At 45.4% G+C, this 21,579-nt stretch overlaps 1 protein-coding gene across 1 annotated transcript in view; it reads right to left on the minus strand.

Moving 5' to 3' along the window:
- Atf6 (bZIP_ATF6 domain-containing protein ATf6) overlaps positions 1-8,829 on the minus strand; it is a 47,375-nt gene extending 38,546 nt beyond the window's left edge. The window contains exon 1 of the mRNA XM_080269976.1: positions 8,702-8,829. Within this exon, the coding sequence (XP_080126102.1) occupies positions 8,702-8,816 (115 nt within the window). The 5' untranslated portion in view covers positions 8,817-8,829. The remainder of the gene's footprint in view (positions 1-8,701) is intronic.
- Between the last annotated feature and the right edge of the window lie 12,750 nt (positions 8,830-21,579).

A 21,579-nucleotide genomic window follows, 5' to 3' on the forward strand; every position in this document is an offset into this window, starting at 1 on the left:
AAATTACAAGGAAAACATTACAAGATTTGGCACCGTTTGTAATGCTATCCCTTGAAGTACAGTTATACGGGAACTTTTGAATTTAAATACGCTCTGCGGTACGGAATACAATACAATTTCAAAATACGGGGTGTGATAAGTATGTAGGCTATTTTACAAACCCGGTACACCCAATTACACCTACCTACACCCATTTCCACCCGCTCACTTGCCTACACCCACCTGACTCCACACATTCACGTACACCAAAGGCCACAATCATTTAAGCCAACTCACACCCACCCACAACTGCTCAGGACCTTTCACATCCACTTACAACCTTTCAAAACTAACTACACCCATTAACACCCACCCAAACCAACCTACACCCATGTACACTGACTCACATACATCCACCCACATTGAAAAGTACAAACAGACATCCACTCCACTGACCAACACCCATCCATAAGCACCTACACCCATCTACACCCACTTACACCCATCCATACCCACTTACACCCACCCACGCCCACCTACACTCATCCATACCCACCTACACCCACGCACAACCACAACCAGTTATTAATTTCAAGTTCTGCCCTATCAGCTTTCACCATCATCACACACACACACACACACACACACACACACACACACACAATGATTCTGTTCAGTTCTGTTAACTTTCTGATAGTGAACTGTCTCCCTTAATTAAGCTTAGTAGTAGTAGTAGTAGCAGCAGTAATAATAATAATAGTAGTAGTAGTAGTAGTAGTAGTAGTTGTAGAAATAATAAAATGCCACTGTCATCTAGGAAGAGTAGATCAATTGGATAATCAAGCACACTGTCTATCTAGTTATCTAACTGTCTATCTAAAGCCAGACGCCTTAATCCCGGAAGGGGTGGCTATAGGAACGAACCTCCAAGTCTACCTGTCTTCATCAGTCTGCCTCATCCTCGGTCTCCTCCTCCTCCTCCTCCCCCTCTCCCCCTCCACTATCCTCCTCCTCCTCCCCCTCTCCCCCTCCACTCCCACCACCTTCATTCATACACCTCCCACCCTCCTCCTCGGTCTCCTTCTCCCCATCTCCCCCTCCAACTCACTCCCATACTCTCCTCGTCAGTCTCTTCAAGCCCACCAGACACTGATAAAATTATTCCCATGGTCAGACACACTCACACGTAAAAGTGTACATAATCAGATAAAACATTCAGACACCACACACACACACACACACACACACACACACACACACACACACGACCACTCCGATAGGCTACCAGTACAATGAGAGAGAGAGAGAGAGAGAGAGAGAGAGAAATTACACTGGTTTGGTAGGTGCAACTTCGTGACTCTCTCTCTCTCTCTCTCTCTCTCTCTCTGTTCTTCATTGCATCATTAACCGCCATTCCCAATTTTCAAATATTTTTAAACTGAGAGACGAAGCAGTTAAAATAAATAAAAAATAAATAGTATAATAATAAATAAATAAACTAATCTTTCACAGTGATCCCTAACACCTTCCCTACCCCGACTTATTCTATACGTCGTCCTTGCCATCTCCTTGGTTTTTTCAGTCGAATAAGTTGTGGTTGCATGAAAATTTGGTGTCTTGGATATCATGAGTCTCCTTGGTTACTATTCAATTTTTCCCTATATGTTTGTGTATATTTGTCTAGCATCTGTGTGTGTGTGTGTGTGTGTGTGTGTGTGTGTGTGTGTGTGTGTGTGTGTGTGTGTGTATGTCCTTGGTCATAGTCAAAGCCGCCCTCGTCTGATTACACCTGGCCTTCTACTATACTAAAAAGGCGTTAGATATTAAGAATGAGTCTCCTTGGTTACTAGTCAAATTAGAAAGGAGTTAGAGAGCTTGTCAGGTTGGAGTATACGCTTAATAAACCTACAAATACTAACTCCGCGTAAACTATGCACTGAAGCCAAGTATACGCAAAGTTCAATGGCCTCCACCTCTCTCTCTCAAACTTCCCCTCCCTCCCCCCTCTTCCTTCCTTCCTCCCCCCTCTCTCCCTCTACCTTAATTCAAACTTCCCTTATATCTCTCTCTCTCTCTCACTCGCTCCCCTAACTCAAACTTCCCTCCCTTCCCCCTCTTCCTTCCTCCCTCCGTCCCTCCCTTCCTCTCCCCTTTCTCTCTTACTTCCTCCTTCCGTCCCTCTCTCTCTCTCTCTCTCTCTCTCTCTCTCTCTCTCTAAACAATAACAAACCCAACACGGTAAAGACAGTTATACAAAGCACACTAAATTATACGGCTTCCTATTACACTTGTATTTTTAGATATACATGTAAAAAATGAATGAATAGCATTACTACTACTACTACTACTACCGTACTACTACTACTACTTTCAGTGCTACGGTACTACTACTGCTCATAATAATTATAATAATAATAATAATAATAATATAAGTAGTAATAATATAATAAATAATAATAATAATAAGTAATAATAATAATAATAGTAGTAGTAGTAGTAGTAAGGTAATAATATTTTTATAATCAGTCGCTTCACTTTTCACATTAAATTCCACTGTTCCTGTAAAATTTCCCCCCGGGGGTGTTAGTTAAGGTACTCTCTCTCTCTCTCTCTCTCTCTCTCTCTCTCTCTCTCTCTCTCTCTCGTTGTCACCCTATTGTTAAACCCGCGTGAATTACTCTTACAAATATCATTCTGTTATAACCTGACAAAGATCCCTAACCCCTTCCAGCTCAGGTGATGGCCAGGTGTAGCCTCCTTTATTTTTACCCAGAGATTAATCTGACTAGTAACCAAGGAGATTCGTACCCTGTCAGATCCCAAACCCCTTCCAGCTAGTGGTCATAGTGGTGGGTTGATCTGACTAGTAACCAAGGAGACTCAACAAAGATCCCTAACCCCTTCCAGTTCAGGTGATGGCCAGGTATAGTCAGACTAGAGGGTTGACTTCACTAGTAACCAAGGAGACTCAACAAAGATCCCTAACCCCTTACAGCTCAGGCGATGGCCAGGTGAAGTCAGACTGGAGGGTTGATTTGACTAGTAACCAAGGAGACTCAACACAGATCCCTAACCCCTTCCAGCTCAGGTGATGGCCAGGTGTAGTCAGACTGGTTCATACATACAAACACACAGGCTCTATTCATACATAAATACATACATACCCGTTCATACATATACATACACACCGGTTCATACACACATATATACATACCGGTTCATACATACATACATACCGGTAAATACACAAACCGTACATACACACATACATACATAACCTACATACATACTCTCCAGCCTCTCATCCTCCTCAGTGTACTTTCACTTTTAAACTCTTGCTTCTAATTTACTTCCACTCATACATACATGCACGTACACACGGTACATACATACTGGTAAATACATACATACATACACACGCACACACACGGTACATACACACGTTATTACACTGCTCCAACCAATTTACTTTCGGTCAAACATACATACATACGTGTACATACGATACATACACACTGGTAATTACATACATACATACATACATACATACATACGGTACATACGCACACAGGTAATTACATATGAGTACACGCACATACACACATCATGGCCAAAATTTACCATCCCTCCGAGTTAGGCTATAGCAGTACAGGAACACTAGAATACAATGCTAGTCACGAAGAAGTGCTGATTACAGCCGAAAATATCGTGGCGGCATAACAAGGTCACTGTGCCATCACGACCTTGTAAGCGAAACAAATCAATGGGTGAGGAAAGAGAAAAAAATATACTTACAATAATATACTGTGAAAAGAAACGTAGGGAAAGGGTTAATATCACGTGTCAGCTACAATATGCACAAGGGAAGGAGACTAGAAACCTTGACACCTCTTCCTCAGCGATTGTTTCCATATTACACCTTTTTATCCTAATGCACGTAAGACAACCTACATCGGTACCAAAAAATAAATTAATGCCATGAAGCACCAAGGTGTAACTGGCATAATAAACCGCTTAGAAAAAGGTGCTAAGAGACTCCATTGCTACTTAAAAAAGGACGAATAAATACCATAAAGCATCAAGGTGTAACAGGCATTATAAATCACTTACTAAAAGGTGATAGGGAGCCTTGTGTCAATTTAAAAACGGCAAATAAATACTATAAAGCATCAATATGTAACAAGCACCATAAATCGCTTAGAAAATGGTGTTTGGGTCACAGCGCTACTTCAAAACGGGCCAGATGTACAATAATTTAGTCACAAAGGTGCGAGAGCTATAGATTTAAAAATGTAAACAAAGGAACTTGATAGCGCGTGAGAAGGGGCGTGGAGATAGGATTGTGTGTGTGTGTGTGTGTGTGTGTGTGTGTGTGTGTGTGAGAGAGAGAGAGAGAGAGAGAGAGAGAGAGATTTAGTAGTCTTGGTTTTAAAGGTGTGTTTGAGAGAGAGAGAGAGAGAGAGAGAGAGAGATTTAGTAGTCTTGGTTTTAAAGGTGTGTTTGAGAGAGAGAGAGAGAGAGAGAGAGAGCGAGAGAGAGAGAGAGAGATTTAGTAGTCTTGGTTTTAAAGGTGTGTTTGAGAGAGAGAGAGAGAGAGAGATTTAGTAGTCTTGGTTTTAAAGGTGTGTTTGAGAGAGAGAGAGAGAGAGAGAGAGAGAGAGAGAGAGAGAGAGTGTGTGTGTGTGTGTGTCGCAGCCGCAGCAGGGGAGAAAGAGAGCGAGGTTTGTCTGAAGTCTGGAGGTAGAGAGGAGAAAGAGAGGGAGGGAGGGAGAGGGGGTAAGGAGGGAGAGGTTGTGGGGAGAAAGCGAAGGAGGGAGAGAGGGTAAAGAGGGGGAGGGAGAGTAGAAAGAGAGGAAGGGAGAGGGAGAGGGGAGAGAAGAGGGAGATGATGGAGAGAAGGAAAATGGAGGGGGGGGGGAATGAGAGAAGTGAGAAGGGAAATGAATTAACTGAGTAGGGGAGGAAAAGAGGAAGAAGGGGGAAAGAAAGGAAAAACAAATAGATGGACAGGTAAACAGAGACAGACAGATAGATAAACAGATAGAGACGGACAGACTGACATGCACACAAACTGATAATACACACACAGAAAGAAAATGACGAGGGAAAGGGAGAGAGGAAAGGAATGGAGGGAGGACGAAGAGAGGAAGGAGGAAGGAAGGAGAGGAAGAGGAAGGACGAGGATGACGGGAGGAAGAGGAAGAGGGGCGGAAGAAGGGAAGATGAGGACAAATATATAAAATAAGAAAAAAACAAAGAAAAACAAAAGGAGAAAGGAGGAACAGAACAAATAGGTAAGGATGGAGGGAGGAAGGAGGAAGGTGAAGGAAGGAAAAGGGTGGAGTTGGGTAAATAAGGATATGGGGGAGGAGGAGGAAGAGGAAGAAGGGGAGGGAGGGAGGAAGAAGAAGAAGGGGAGGGAGGGAGGGAGCAAAAAGAAGAGGGAGGGAGGAGGAGGGAGAGGAGACAGGAAGGGAGGGAGAGATATTAGAGGAGGAAAAGAAAGGAGGGAATAGATGATGATGATGATGATGTGGAGGAGGAGGAGGAAGGTACGGAGAGGGAAGGGAAGAAAGAGGAAGAAAAGGGACGGTAGGAAGGGTGTAGAGAAACGAGGGTCAGAAAAGGTGAAGAGGGTGAGATGAGATGGGAGCAGGGAGGGAGGGAGACAAAGAGAGAAAGTAGAGGGCGGAGACAGGGAGGGAGGGAGGGAGGGACACAAAGAAACGGAGTAAAGGGAGGAGGGAGGCAGAGAAAGAGAGGAAGGAAGGGGAGGAGGGAGGATGTAAAGGACAACAGAAGTAGGCCTATAAGGAAGGGGAGGAGGTGGGTGGACGCACGAAGACTAAGAGAAAGGAAATCTAGAAATAAAGATGTTAATTAAAGAGGAAATAAAATTAAATACGGTAGGAAAGGAAGGAGCGAAAGGAAATAAGAAAGTAGGTCAGAGGATGTAAGGAAATAAAATAAAGAAGGGAAATAGTGAAAGGAAATAAGAAATAAAGAAAAGGAAGTAAATAGTGAAAGGAAATAAGAAATAAGTGACTGAGAGGAAGTAAGGAAATAAAGGATTAAAGGAGAAGGTAAGGAAATAAATGAAGTAAACGAGAAAGAAAAAGGAAGAAAATAAAGCGTTAAAGAGAGGAAGTATGAGAAGGGGGAGGAATAAAGGATGGATGTAGGAAAGAGGAAGGCAAAGGGGAGGGAAAAAGGAGGTAGGATGAGGAAATAAGAAGGAAACAAAGGAGAAAGAGAAGGGGAAGTGGACAAGGTAGCAGCTACAGAAAAATAGGGGGGAGGGAGGAGGGAGGGAGAAGAGGGGAGGGGGGGAAAAGGGAGGGAGAAGAGGGGAGGGGGGAAAAAGGGAGGGAGAGGAAGGGGAGAGTCTAGGAGGGGTTGGAAAGGAGAGTAAGAGGGAAAGAGAGGAGAGCAGGAAGAGGAAAAACAAAGAGGTAATGAAAAAGAGCAAGTGAGGGAAGGACTAAGATAGAATTGGAAGTGAAGGAAGGAAAGGGGAAAACAGGAGTGAAGAAAGTAGAGTCAGGGAGGATGGGAGGGGAGAGGGGAGGAGAGGAGGCAAAGGGAAAGAAGGGAGGGGAGAAGTAGGAAAAATGAGAGGGGAGGGGAGGAAAGAAGAAACATAAGAGAGGGAGGGAAGGATGAAACAAAAGAGTAAATTCAGGGAGGAGGGGAGGGGAGGGAATCAGGGGCAGAGAGAAGGGAGGGAAGGGACTAAGACAGGGGGTGGGGAAGGGCGGGGAGAGGAGGGGAGAGAGGGGAAGGGCGGGGAAGGGAGAGGAAGGGGGGATGTTACAGCCAGCACCGCCCACCTCCTCACCGTGTAACACGAGCTAAATACAAAGCCTTCCAGCGTTCAAGGTCACGCGTATTACAAATGATCATCACCACCACCACCAACAACAACAACTATCATCACAATCATCACCAACAACAACAACAACACCAACAACTGTATCATGACCATCACCACCACCACCACCAACAACTGTATCATCATCACACCACCAACACCAACAACAACTGTATCATCACCATCACCACCACCACCACCACCACCAAATGTATCATCACCACCACCACCACTTTTTCCTATGAAGAAATTAGATGATTAACAGGCTCACCACAAACTATTCAAATCGTCCGAAATGAGCAATACATTAAAAAAAAAAAAAAAGGGATACGCTACATTCAATAACCTATGTATACCGTATATAAATAAATACATAGATGGCATATATACAGCTTAGTGTATAGTTACGGTGTATTAAACGGTCAATATATAAAATTACGATCCGTCACACTTTAAAGCTCTCTCATTTCCTATTCATTTCGTTAAGGCTTATACATAATCACAAACCCTGGCATTCTGAAGTCAATTTATGCCCTGTATATATTAGTGTCAGGATTTATACCACATCTCCCCATTACCAGGTGTGGCCTAAAAAAAAAAAAAAAAAAAAAAAAAAAGGCCTTGACATTAAATTTTCTCCATTTACACTAGAGAGAGAGAGAGAGAATGACGCATTTTTGCAGACAGTTCTTGCTATTTTATTATAGCTAAAAAGACGGTTTATTTCTCTATTTACACATTTTATTTATCTATTAAGCTCCGTGTCATCTAATCAACCAAGCAACTATACACTAGTGAAGCTGTCAAAAGTAGCCTGGGAGAGCTCAGACAAAAAACAATGGAATACATGGAAAAAGTTACCGAAAATAATAGAGAGAGAGAGAGAGAGAGAGAGAGAGAGAGAGAGAGAGAGAGAGAGAGAGAGAGAGAGAGAACCTACGAAAGTGATGAAGAATAAGTAATGAAAATTCCCCAAATCTTGAAAAGGACAATGAAAGAGACAGGTAAACAAAATACACGCAGAGAAAAAGGAGAAAATTTCTTTAAAAATACTAACGGAAAAACGGCAGGAAATGGGAACTGACGAAACCAATAGGAAATTCTTTAACCTTGAATGATTCGGATGCGTAAATGCCAAAACTACGCATTGCAAATTATTAATCCACGTATTATTAACATACATAAAAATACGATAACCAAAACTAAAAATACGATAAATAAAACAAAGACGATAGGCTAATGAATAAAAATAACCATCGCTAAATAAACCAAGAAAATTTTAACTTTGAAACTAGTGAACACCTAAAATACCGTATAAGGAAAAATATAATACCTTATAAATACGATAAATAAAGTTAACAATGACGAATAACGAGAATAACAACATAAACGAGGAAAAATTAAATAACCTTGGAGCTCGCAGGCAAAAGCGGACCTTAAATAGCAACACCACATGTTCGAGATGCCTATCAACGTCATCCCTGCATATTTTTCCCTTTCCTCCCTCTACCCCTCCTCCTACCGATTTCTAATAGGTAAAAATAATTGTAATAATATAATTTGGGTCAGATTAGCATGGAATCACGAATCGGAAACGTTTGGAATTATTAGGAAATGAAATTCTGGGAAAAGAATGGCTTGGGCGGAAAGACACGTCGATCCTTCTACGCCGGCATGGCCCTACAAAACTACGCAACCAACGCCCATCTACGCATCTGGGACCCATGACAACTACCCACGGGCATCTGGCAACCCTTCCCCCACGCCCTGATACCCGGCAAGCGTCCATGGTCTCGTAACTTAGGCTGAAAAAAATGCGAAATAAGCACAGGCATCGACCCAGGTACTCACCAGACGGGATGCAGTGATTTCCGAACAATTCCTCTCTTAACAGGTTCGATTCCATGTCCGTCATCATCTCCATAGTCAGGTCGAAGTCGCAATCAGGCTCGCTTTTGACGTACATGGCGGCGACGTTGATGCAGACGCACGTAAATCAGGGGAAAATTGGGAAAAGGGGAATGTACATCCTCTCTTTGATGCTGCTCTCTGGGAACTGTCAGAAGCGGCGCCGGACCTGCCCTCTGGTGTCCACTGAGAGAAACACGACATTAGAGAAAACCGATTAGATTAAATGGAAAACTATATTAAATTCCACAGACTCCACCTACTTCTGTTTTAATTTTTTTTATTCAATACAGCCTCAAAGAAGTATTTATGGGACTTTAAAGAAAAACTCGCAAATTCGATGGGAAATATTATAAAATCATCCAATCCACCCTACTTCTAACCTCTCCTTTTGGCTATCCCATACAAGTAATGAAATATTGAGGGTATTTTGAGTCCAAGGATTATTTTTAAAAGTTTATCATAGCGGACACAGGTTGGGTGGAGAAATATGAAGCTGAAGGAACAGAAAATATATCCGTTAACCCTTTCTCTCCAGTATTTTTCTCTCTCTCCCTCTCTCATACGGGCAGTGGTTTTGGTTTGGTGTGGTATCGTATAGTTGTGACAAAGTATGATGTGGTGCAGTAGATTTGGATATTGAAAGTACAGTGAGGCGGAGGTGCAAGGGAAACTGCTTAAGTCCTCCCACACACTGAGGGTAATATCACCTCCTCCCCTAATAAATAATAAATATACAGTATGTCCAAGAGCTACTATTAGCCCCTTCACATCGATGACAATAGTAGTACTAGTAGTACGCTAGTAGTAATAATAATAACAATAATAATGATAATAATAGTAGTAACAGCAGCAGTAGTAATAATAGCAGTAGCAGTGGCAGTAGTAGTCGTAGTAGTAGTGGTAATAATAATAATAATAATAATAATAATAATAATAATAACACCCACACTAAAAAAAATAGATAACACCATTTTATCTCAACCTTTAATACCAGACGATTTTTCTCAGCTCTGGGGTGGTCGCCTTCACGTGGTGGCATCAGTATAACGGAGGTGCTGTGCTGCCTGGCTATATAATCGTCCCCTAACCCCCTCCCTATCCACTGAGAGGAGGATGGTGAACTGCAGGAAGAGAGTAACCTCAGCCTGCAGTCCACTGGGTTCACGTGTAGAGTCTGAGGTTGCAACTACTAATGCCACTACTCCTATAACTACTACTATTACCATCACCACTACAACTACTAAAATTACCACTACTGCTACTAGTACTGCCACCACTACAACTACTAAAACTACTACTACTGTTGCTACCAAACGATTTATTGCAGCACAGGAGAGTTACTATCACCAGCACTACTACTACTACTACTACTGTTATTATCAGCAGCGCTACTGTTATCATCTCCCTACTACTAGTCATCATTGAGACAAAAATGAATATAAAACAATATACATCAATAACCGATTTATTCTTTATTTATACATATTAATTCAACCTATACACAAACTAGATCGCTTAATATTACAAACATCCTGAGTTACAACCGATAAAACACAATCTTAGGGTCATTTTCAAGGATAATTCGTGTAATATTTCTAACTTCAACACTGCAATCGTCAACACTTTACTGGCTAACTTAAATACACTGCAACTCTCACATATGAATACTCAAAAGCCATCAACCTTAACGTAGGAACGGTTAGATGATAAGGTCATAAAATCAACACAGCACAACCATTATCAACCTCTGAGTCTAATTAAAAGGTGATTCAAGTAATGTTTTAAAATCATATCTTTACATGAGCATTTTAAAACAGTTCAAGCACTAATGTCCTAAAATTGACTCTAAAATCATCAACTCTTTCCTATTTTAAGGACAATTCAAGCCACAATATTCAAAAATCATGGTAGAATAATGTCTTAAAACCAACATTTTACGTAACAGCAGTTTTAAAAATCAATGACAGGAACTGAAACATCATAGGTCTTCGCAATGGAGTAGTAGACTATCATAATAATAATAATAACGGCCTAATTTCACCCACTCACATCAAAACGTCAATCAGTTCCTTCCCAACGATGATTTTGCTGTTCCGTTCTCGCTGCCAAGCCGATTTTTTTTTCCTCTTCAATTCGAGGACGTCTTTTTCCGATTTATTCCTCCTGCCTCAAGCTTTATTTCTGGATAGACTTCAGAGGGAGATAGATAGAGCTTTTGATTAACCCCTTCACCACCAAGGAGATCTTGTAAGCTTAATCAAACCGTCTGGTAAAAGTAAGAATCAAGTACGGAAATAAGTCATCGAAGGGAAGGCGTTAAGCTCAGGAAGGACCTCTCGTGGTGAAAGTCTATCTATTGCCAGACGCCTCAAAACCGTAGCAGGTGGCCACAAACAAATCGCCTCCATGTCTGATATAATTGTCCTAAACTAACTCCTTACTGTCTGATCGGAACTGAAACGAGGCGATATGCAAAGGTCTGACCAGTAAAACCGTTACGCGCCAACTCAACGGCGTCTATCCCGTCCAGGTTTTGGTTCGTTATGAAAAGCGACCCTGAGATGATGTCGTCTGTGAGTGTGGCGGGGAAGGAGGACTCTGGAAGCTGCTGGAATGAGGGACTGGAAGCTGGAGACTGGTTGGACCCGAGGAAGGGAGGCTGGAGGAAGGAAGAATCGCTCTGCTGGAAGGTGGAGCGCAAAGCTGACGAACTCTGGCCAAATCGCGAGTCTGAAGTTTGCTGGAATCGGGAGTCGGTTGTCTGTAGGTCTCCTGAATCGGACTGGAACTGCTGAAGTCGCGAATCAGAGGCCTGCTGTCGTGCCTGTGAACCAGAACTCTGCTGGAATTGTGAGTCTGAGGAACTTTGACGGAATCGCGAATTAGAGCTCTTCTGGAACTGTGAATCCGAGGAACCCTGCTGGAACTGCGAATCAGATGTCTGCCGGAAACGTGAATCAGACGTCTGCTGGGTACGTGAATCAGAGGAACTTTGTCGGAACCGGGAATCAGAACTTTGCTGTGCTTGGGAATTTGAACTTTGTTGGAACCTGGAACCAGAGGCCTGTCGGAACTTTGAATCGGTGGTCTGCGGGGCTCGTGAAGTCAGGGAACTCTGCTGGGTTTGGGGGTCAGCTGGACTTTGATGGAACCGCGCACCTGATGATCCCTGACTGAACCGAGAGTCTGAAGTTGTTCGCTGGCCTGAGTGTGATGTGCTGAACCGCTGACTGCTCGAACGAGAGGCATCTGACTGCTGGACACTGGAACGAGAAGCATCAAGCTGCTGAGTGTTTGAACGAGATGCACCGGATTGCTGAGCACTGAATTGAGAGGCACTGGATTGCTGAGCACTGGAACGAGAGGCGTCTGACTGCTGAGCACTGGAATGAGAGGCACCAAGCTGTTCAGCACTGGAACGAGAGGCACCAAACTGCTGAGTATTTGAGCGAGATGCTCCAGACTGCTGAGCACTGAAATGAGAGGCACTGGACTTCTGAGTACTAGAACGAGAGGCGTCTGACTGCCGAGTGCTGAAATGAGAGGCACCCAACAACTGAGCACTTGTATGTGAGACGTCTGACTGCTGAGCACTGGAATGAGAGGCACCAGACTGCTGACCTAACTTGGTGCTGAAAGCCTGACTCCTGGCGGCTGAGAGCTGACTAGATCCTCGAGAATCTGAGTGGCCGGCGATTGACTGTGACCGGGATGCTGAGTGCTGACCGAATGCCTCTGACTGAGACACCGATTGTCGATTACGTCCTGTTGAAGGCGATACAGACAGCTGACTGGCTCCTGCACCTGCTGACTGTCCAGCTGAGCTCAGAGGGAGGCCTGTGGAACCAAATGAGGAACTGGTGAAGGAAGCAAGAACCCTAGAGGAGCCGGTGGAACCAGACGAGTGTGAGCTGGCAGAACCACTTGTGAGTTTTGCTGCAGACGTTTTGGTGGTGAGCTTAGAGGCACCTGTAGAACCAGTGCTGAATGAACTGTGGACCTGGTTTGACGTTCCACTCGTGAACCCTGCGGCCTGCCCAGCGATGGAACCACGTGTCTGAGAGCCTGAAGTTCCACTGGAGAATCTCTCCTGAGACCCTCTGGAACCAGAGCTGTGGAAATCCTCTGATGCCTCGCTGGTAAACCTTGAAGCCTGTGTGACAGTGGAATCACGGAGCTGTGAGCCTGATGACCCAGTGGTGAACCCTGAAGCCTGGGAATCTGTGGAACCACGGACCTGTGAATGTAAGCCAGAGGTTCCACTGGTGAACCTGGAACTCTGGGAGTCTGTTGAACCACGGAGCTGTGAGCTTGAAGTTCTACCTATGAATCTAGAACCCTGTGTGTCAGTGGACCCCCGCAGCTGGGAGGAAGACACTCCACTGGTGACTCTGGAACCCTGCTGTGTGCCAGTGGAACCACGGAACCGAGATTCTGATGTACTGCCAGTGAATCTGGATGCCTCGGCCCTTGTGGAACTGCTTGTGGTGAAACCACGACTCTGTGAGGCTGGAGTTCCACTGGTGAACCTGGTGGCCTGGGAATCTGTAGAACCGCTGAGAGATCCACGTGCCAGTGTGCCAGATGTTGTGCTGGTAAACCTGACTGAGCCTCTGGAACCACTCCTCAGTGAGCCAAGCTGCTGCAGTGATGCGCCACTGGTAAACTGTGAGGTCTGGCCACCGGCGGCACCAGCAGTGTGTGGGGCTCCACTGGTAAACCTGCTGGCCTGGGAGGCAGAACCACCAGTCTGTGTGCCGGATGTTCCACTGGTAAACGTGGTCAGTGAACCAGCGGCAGAGGAACGGTGAGCCTGGCTTAGTGAGCCATCAGAGGTTCTGGATGCAGTGAAGGACGATCCTGATTGACCTGACGTGACCCTGGAGGACTCTGGCTGACCTGACGTGACCCTAGAGGACCCTGCTTGACTTGATGATGCAGCAGCAGTGAAGCTGGACCTGTCGGCACCAGCAGAGCCACCTGTGTGAGTGTTGATGTCGCTGCTAGTGAGGGAACTGTGAGTGAGTGCTGACCCTCTGGAAGTGAATGAGGCAGTTTGGGGACCCACAGATGATGCCTGATGACGGGTGAGGGAGGATGACGATGACCCAGAAGCACCAGAGAGTGACCCACTTCTGGTTACAGACGAAACAAGGCCAAAGTGCGCCGCCACAGCTGAGTCAAGGTCAGTGATGGCCGGGGTAGCTTGCCTGGAGTCAGTGGTGAAGCTGCCAAGTGCTGATCCGGCTGAAGAGGATGACGGTCTGGAAGCAGTAGCAGATGACACGCCACGACTGGAAGAAGACCCAGTGAACTGAGAATCCGCTGAGAAGCCAGACCCAGTGGTGGCCACCCTACCAGCAGACAAGGTGCCATGTGCGGCCACACCTCCCACCTTCGTTCCGGATGAACTTGCAAACCGGGGAGAAGATTCAACTTTAGATGAAGAGTCGATCTTTGATGCTGCTGAACTTGCAAACCTAGACGAGGAATTAAGTTTGGATGAAGAGTCAGAGTGTGATGACAGTGAAGTGGAACTGAATGTAGATGAGGGTGAGGAGCCTTGTCTTGATGCAGCACTAAGGTGTGATGTTCCGGCACTTGATGTATCCCGGGAAGTTGAGACCCTGAGACCAGACACAGAACTGGTGGCTGAACTGAAGGGTGATGTTGAGCCAGATGTGAACCTGGAGTCGGTAGAGGAGGCCCCAAGACTGGATGCAGAACCAAACCTTGATCCAGCGGGACTAGAAGTGAATGTGGGGCTTGCAGATGAGCCCCCGAGACTGGACGCAGATCCGAATTTTGATCCAGATGAACTATGAGGAAAACTTGATGAGGCGCCGAGTGTGGACGCTGAACCGAACTTCAACCCAGATGAACCAGACACGAACCTCGATGCTGCTGAGGCCCCGAGTGTGGATGCTGAGCCACGCCTGGAAGCTGTGGAGGTAAACCTGGATCCTGTGCTTCCCTGGCCAAATCCAGAGCTGAATGCTGAAGATGCTGAGCTGAAGGAGGCAGCGGAGGAAGAGGAGGCAGCGCTATGATGTGCCGGCGCAGTGGTGGGGGCGGCTGTGGGATCGTCCAGTGCTGGGGCGTAATTCTCCTGGAACTGCACATTTGCCTGGAAGCCCGACACATCATCAGCTCTGTAGTTCACTGTCCGCAGCGTACCGTCAGGCTGGACTACCGAGTACGACCCAACCAGTACCCCATTCTCGAGCATCTCCTGGTGGCTCTTCTCATCACCGGTATCTGCGGCCTTCACTTGGTACCGGTAGTTGAACGAGATGGCTGGGTTAATTCGGTTCAGCTCTCCTTCTGGGGCCGTGGGGTTCAGGGGCTGCCGGGGGGTTTCCGAAAGCGCTGAGACAGTCTTGGGAAGCTCCACGCCCAGCTTGGCCGGCACACCCGCTACCAGTACTGCCGTCAGCCCCAGCACCAGTACCTGAGGACATGGAAGAGAAATTTATGTTCAAACTCCTTGCTGTAACTCTCTCTCTCTCTCTCTCTCTCTCTCTCTCTCCACTAGCACCTGAGGACAAGGAATAGAGATTTCTGTTCACGCCCCTGCTGTAACTCCTCTCTCTCTCTCTCACTCTCTCTCTCCTGCCACTCCTACAGAAACGGATAATCGTTAGGAAAAGAAAAAAAAAATTATCTGAAAAAATAAGTAGAAAAAAAAATGTATATATATAATCCATGACGCAAAAATCCGGGAATATTAACTTCAAAATCTACACCATGTTCACTTTAACTTGGTGTAAAAACTGCTATCCCTCTATCTTGAATGCTATGACAATATGGTGCTAGTCACGAAGAAGTGCTATGGAAAGGAGGCAGAGTTGTAGTAGTAGTAGTAGTAGCAGTAGAAATAGTAGCTGTAGCAGTGGTAGTTGTAGTAGTAGTAGTAGCGGCAGCAGCAGTAGTAGTAGTAGTGGTGGTGGTGGTAGCAGCAGCAATAATAATAATAATAATAACAACACATTAAGAAAACCAACGAATTTTTTACTTTTTTTTTTTTTTTTTACGTTAACGGCTAATTTAAACAGCCAACGAAGTTTTTAAAAGACCAACTGTCTCTACACCGCATTTTTAAATTACAACGAACATTTTAACTTTTTTGTTTTAAATTTACGGTAACGAGCGCCACCAAGGAAGTAAGCTGGTCATCTACCCTCAAAGATTTATACTGGACTAGCCTCGGGACCCTACGCACCTGACTAATGGAGGATTTTTATGATTTTTTTTTTTTCCCTGCTGGAGACCCACCTGTATGTGACCCATCTCGCTCAGGGGTGAAGGGTGAACTGACTCCCACGCCCTGAGCCCATCCTTTATATACCCACGCCCCTATCCTACCCCCTACCCCCCTCGCCACACTGGTCTGACACTCTATATACCTCTACCTCACTCTTCTTCACTCTACCACTCTCTCACTCTAACTCTATGCTCTCTTACTCTCACTCTATACCCATATTACATCCCCATCTCTCATACACCTCTCCACTTCATACCTCCATCTCATCCTCGGTCCTCCCCTCCCTCTCACTCACATACAGTACACTCTCTTCGTCAGTCTCTCACTCTCCATCCTTCACTTTCCCGTTTGTCGGTCTGTCTCTCCATGCAACTCCACAGGCTCCTCTCAAATAACTCATTTCCACTGCCCTTACTCTTGACTTATGTCCCTCCAACATGGTCCGTGCTTCACTTCCGTACGTTAGAATTGGTATCACAATACTGTCATGTAGTAACTTTTTCACTTCCATGCTCACTTCCCTGTTTCTTATCACTGCTTTCAAAGAACCAGCAACCTTTCTTCCCTGCTGTACCCTTTCAAGCACTTCACCCTCCAAACCTCCATCCTTACTCATCACACTACCCATACTATAATAATAATAATAATAATAATAATAATAATAATAATAATAATAATGATGATGATGATGATGATGATGATGTTGAAGATGATGATGATTATTATTATTACTGGTATTCTAATAATAATAATGCCTCAGTCTACCTGGAAAATAGTGCGACACATCAGTAAAAAGCTACCCAGAAGTAAACAGACAGACAGACAGACAGATAGACAGATTTGGATAGATAGATATACACACAGATAACATGGAATCCAAACTGGTTATCGTTTATATAACAGTGTGCGTGTTGTTACTAGGCTTGAGAGAGAGAGAGAGAGAGAAAGAGAGAGAGGGGGGGGGAATCTGTATGTATAAATGTATATATTTTTGTATCTACCTACCCACCTATCTATCAATCTATTCATGAATCAACGTTTCTATCTATCTATACGTGATGAAATATATAAACACACACACACACACACACACACACACACACACACACACACACACACACACACACACAGAAAGAGAGAGAGAGAGAGAGAGAAGTAACTCAGATACAAAAATATAAAAGCAATGGCTATCAGTAATTCCAGTAGAGGGGTCACCTTTACGTAACGCCTCACTGTGTAAGGCGGGGACGACACAAAATCAGAAAAATAAACAGGGTCTTGTTATCCTCAAAATTTTTAGCATGGTTTGAAATTTGGCCATATATATCCCTTTAAAATGCCAAAATAATAATAATAATAATAATAATAATAATAATAATAATAATAACAATAATAATAATAATGAAGAAAAAGAGCACCTGGTAATACTACTACTACTACTACTACTACCTACTACTACTACTAGTACTACTACTGCTACTACTACTACTACTACTAATAATAATAATAATAATAACTAGAGTTCTGAAATGGCTGGAGTAATTTTCAAAGAAGGCCACATTCCAGACGAAAATACTTTTATCACTTCATCCCTAATATTAAGACTTGGTATGACTCAGAATTTTTCACGGATTTTGACCCGTGACCCTCAGATCAAGGTCAAGGTCATTCATACTACACAGATCCTGTTCACTCCTGACCCTCTACATGTCCACCGAGTTTGGTCAAAATCGGCCAAGTACGACAAATAGCTCAAAGTCAAATGGCCACCGCCTACGGGACTATGGCGTCTGGCAACAGATAGATAGAGATAGACTTTCCAATTTAGCACTTTCAGGCATGAGGCGGCCATTTTGATTTTCCTCAATATCTCAGAAAGTATTTGTTGGATCGATGCGGTAGTTTTTGGCTGTGAAGGAAGGCAAAAATGAAAAAAAATAACACAGAGAGGGCTGGTGCAAGGGGGGGAGGGGGAATGTGCCAAAAGAAGCCTGCAGCCAAGATACATTACTCCTGAAAATGTCAGGTCTCTATCTTGAACGGTCTTGGAATGCCAGCCTCCTAGATCTCCCCCTCTCAAAATAATAATAATAATATAATAATAATGATAATAATAATATCTACAATATCAATGAGAACTTTACAGAATGTGGAGTTCTTAATAACAACAACAACAATAATAATAATAATAATAATAGTAATAATAATAATAATAATAGTAATGATAATAATAATAATAATACGGAGGAGGAGGAATATGTCAAATAAAAAAAAATAGCGGAGAAATAAGAGAAATGAGAGAGAGAGAGAGAGAGAGAGAGAGAGAGAGAGAGAGAGAGAGAGAGAGAGAGAGAGATGAAACTGCCCCTAAATCAGTGTGTATCAGTGTGGGGTGAGGGCGACTGAGTGTGGGGGAAAAGAGAAGGAAAAATGTAGCACTGGAGGAGGACAGTGGAAGGAAGGGAGAGAAAAAGAGAGAGAAAGGGGAGGGAGGAAAGGCAGTGGAGGAAGGGAGGGGAGAGGAAAGGAGTGGAGGAGAGGCAGTGGAGGAAGGGAGGAAGAGAGAAAATAAAGTACATGCATATCCCATTGGATCCCAGAGTTGCTGGGCGAGGCATTGCCCTGGGAGGGTACTAAGCGTACCGCCCTCCGCCTATCGGCTCATAGTCGCGAAGCTCATAGGTCCCTACCCGGGGGTTCCCTACTTTATTAAGGTTTGAAAATTCCCAGTTTTGTTCAGTACTGAGGACACTGGGCTCCAATGGGATATATATATATATATATATATATATATATATATATATATATATATATATATATATATATATATATATATAGTCACAGTCCCTCTCCCTGATGAAAAGGAAAACCATAGGGGTTGTTATTACGTGTAAACAAGTTAGTGAAAGCCGGGGGTGTGGGGTTACGGGGTGGCGGTGGGGGTGGGGGTGAGTTGATGGTGAGGGTGGGGGTGTATGGGGGGTGAAAGTAGCGTGGGAGAGTGAAGGGACAGAGGCAGACAGCTCAGTTTCCCCCCAACCCGATTCTGGTGATTGTATGTGTGTGTGCGTGTGTGTGTGTGTGTGTGTGTGTGTGTGTGTGTGTGTGTGTGTGTGTGTGTGTGTGTGTGTGTGTGTGTGTAAATGTTTTCACTATGATTAATGATGATGATGATGATGATGATAATAATAATAATAATAATGACTAATTATAACAGCAATATTAATAATAAAGTTACTATTACAACTATCATTATTACTATTATTTTTATTATTATTATTATTATTATTATTATTATTAGTCATCATCAAGTCTCAAATTTCAACCCGTCGTCCTTCATAGCACTGCGTGAGAGAGAGAGAGAGAGAGAGAGAGAGAGAGAGAGAGAGAGATGAACGGACAGACGGACTAATGGATGAGTGGATGGATAGATAGGTAGATAAAAAAATAGATAAATAGATAGAGACAGATAGATAGATATACAGATAGATATGTTAATAGACAGATAGGTAAGTAGGTTTTAGGTAGATAGACTGATGATAGATGATAGATAGCAGATAGATGGGGATTTAGATAGACAGCTAGATAAATAGAGATGATTGGGACAGATACATAGATAGATAGGAAATGGGATAGATAGATAAGTACACCTAGATGTGCAGGACAGATAGACTGGACAGGACAGACAGATAGATAGAAAAATCGAAACTGATAGATAGTCTCTTAGTCACTTCGCCAGGAAAAGTGCTCCCTTGCTAACGCGTTCTGTCTGTCTGTGTGTCTGTCTGTCTCTCCCTCTCTCTCTCTCACTTTTTGTAGAGACATTTCATTGTCTCACCCCCACACTGCATCACCCCACACCCACACTGCATCACCTCACACTACATCACCCCACCCCACACTACATCACCCCATCCCACACTACATCACCCCACCCCACACTGCATCACCCCCCACCCACACTGCATCACCCCACACTACATCACCCCATCCCACACTGCATCACCCCACACTACATCACCCCATCCCACACTGCATCACCCCACCCCACACTGCATCACCCCACACCCACACTGCATCACCCCACACTACATCACCCCACCCCACACTACATCACCCCATCCCACACTACATCACCCCACACCCACACTGCATCACCCCCCACCCACACTGCATCACCCCACCCCACACTACATCACCCCACACCCACACTGCATCACCCCATCCCACACTACATCACCCCACCCCACACTGCATCACCCCCACCCACACTTCATCACCCCACCCCACACTTCATCACCCCACACCCACACTGCATCACCCCACCCCACACTGCATCACCCCACCCCACACTACATCACCCCACCCACACTGCATCACCCCACACTACATCACCCCATCCCACACTACATCACCCCACCCCACACTGCATCACCCCCACCCACACTGCATCACCCCACCCCACACTGCATCACCCCACCCCACACTGCATCACCCCCCACCCACACTGCATCACCCCACCCCACATTGCATCACCCCACCCCACACTGCATCACCCCACCCCACACTGCATCAACCCCCACCCACACTACATCACCCCACCCCACACTGCATCACCCCACCCCACATTGCATCACCCCACCCCACACTGCATCACCCCACACCCACACTGCATCACCCCACCCCACACTGCATCACCCCACACCACACTGCATCACCCCACACCACACTGCATCACCCCACCCCACACTTCATCACCCCATACCACACTGCATCACCCCACCCCACACTGCATCACCCCACCCTACACTGCATCACCCCCACCCACACTGCATCACCCCACCCCACACTGCATCACCCCCACCCACACTGCATCACCCCCACCCACACTGCATCACCCCACCCCACACTGCATCACCCCACCCCACACTGCATCACCCCACACCCACACTGCATCACCCCACCCCACACTGCATCACCCCACACCCACACTGCATCACCCCACCCCACACTGCATCACCCCACACCCACACTGCATCACCCCACACCCACACTACATGACCCCACACCCACACTGCATCACCCCACCCCACACTGCATCACCCCACACTGGATGACCCCACCCCACACTGCATCACCCTACACCCACACTGCATCACCCCACCCCACACTGCATCACCCCACCCCACACTGCATCACCCCACCCCACACTGCATCACCCACACCCACACTGCGTCACCCCACACCACACTACTCACCCCACACTGCATCACCCCACACCCACACCCACACTGCATCATTACACCCCACACTGCATGACCCCACACCCACACTGCATGACCCCACACCCACACTGCATGACCCCACACCCACACTGCATCACCCCACCCCACACCACACTACCCACCCCACACTGCATGACCCCACACCCACACTACATGACCCCACACCCACACTGCATCACCCACACCACACTGCATCACCCACACCCACACTGCATCACCCCACACCCACACTGCATCACCCACACCCACACTGCATCACCCACACCCAC

This window comes from Coenobita brevimanus, chromosome 4 (genome assembly GCF_032717465.1).
Source record: "Coenobita brevimanus isolate Jiangsu-jjx chromosome 4, ASM3271746v2, whole genome shotgun sequence".
Classification (NCBI taxonomy): domain Eukaryota; kingdom Metazoa; phylum Arthropoda; class Malacostraca; order Decapoda; family Coenobitidae; genus Coenobita; species Coenobita brevimanus.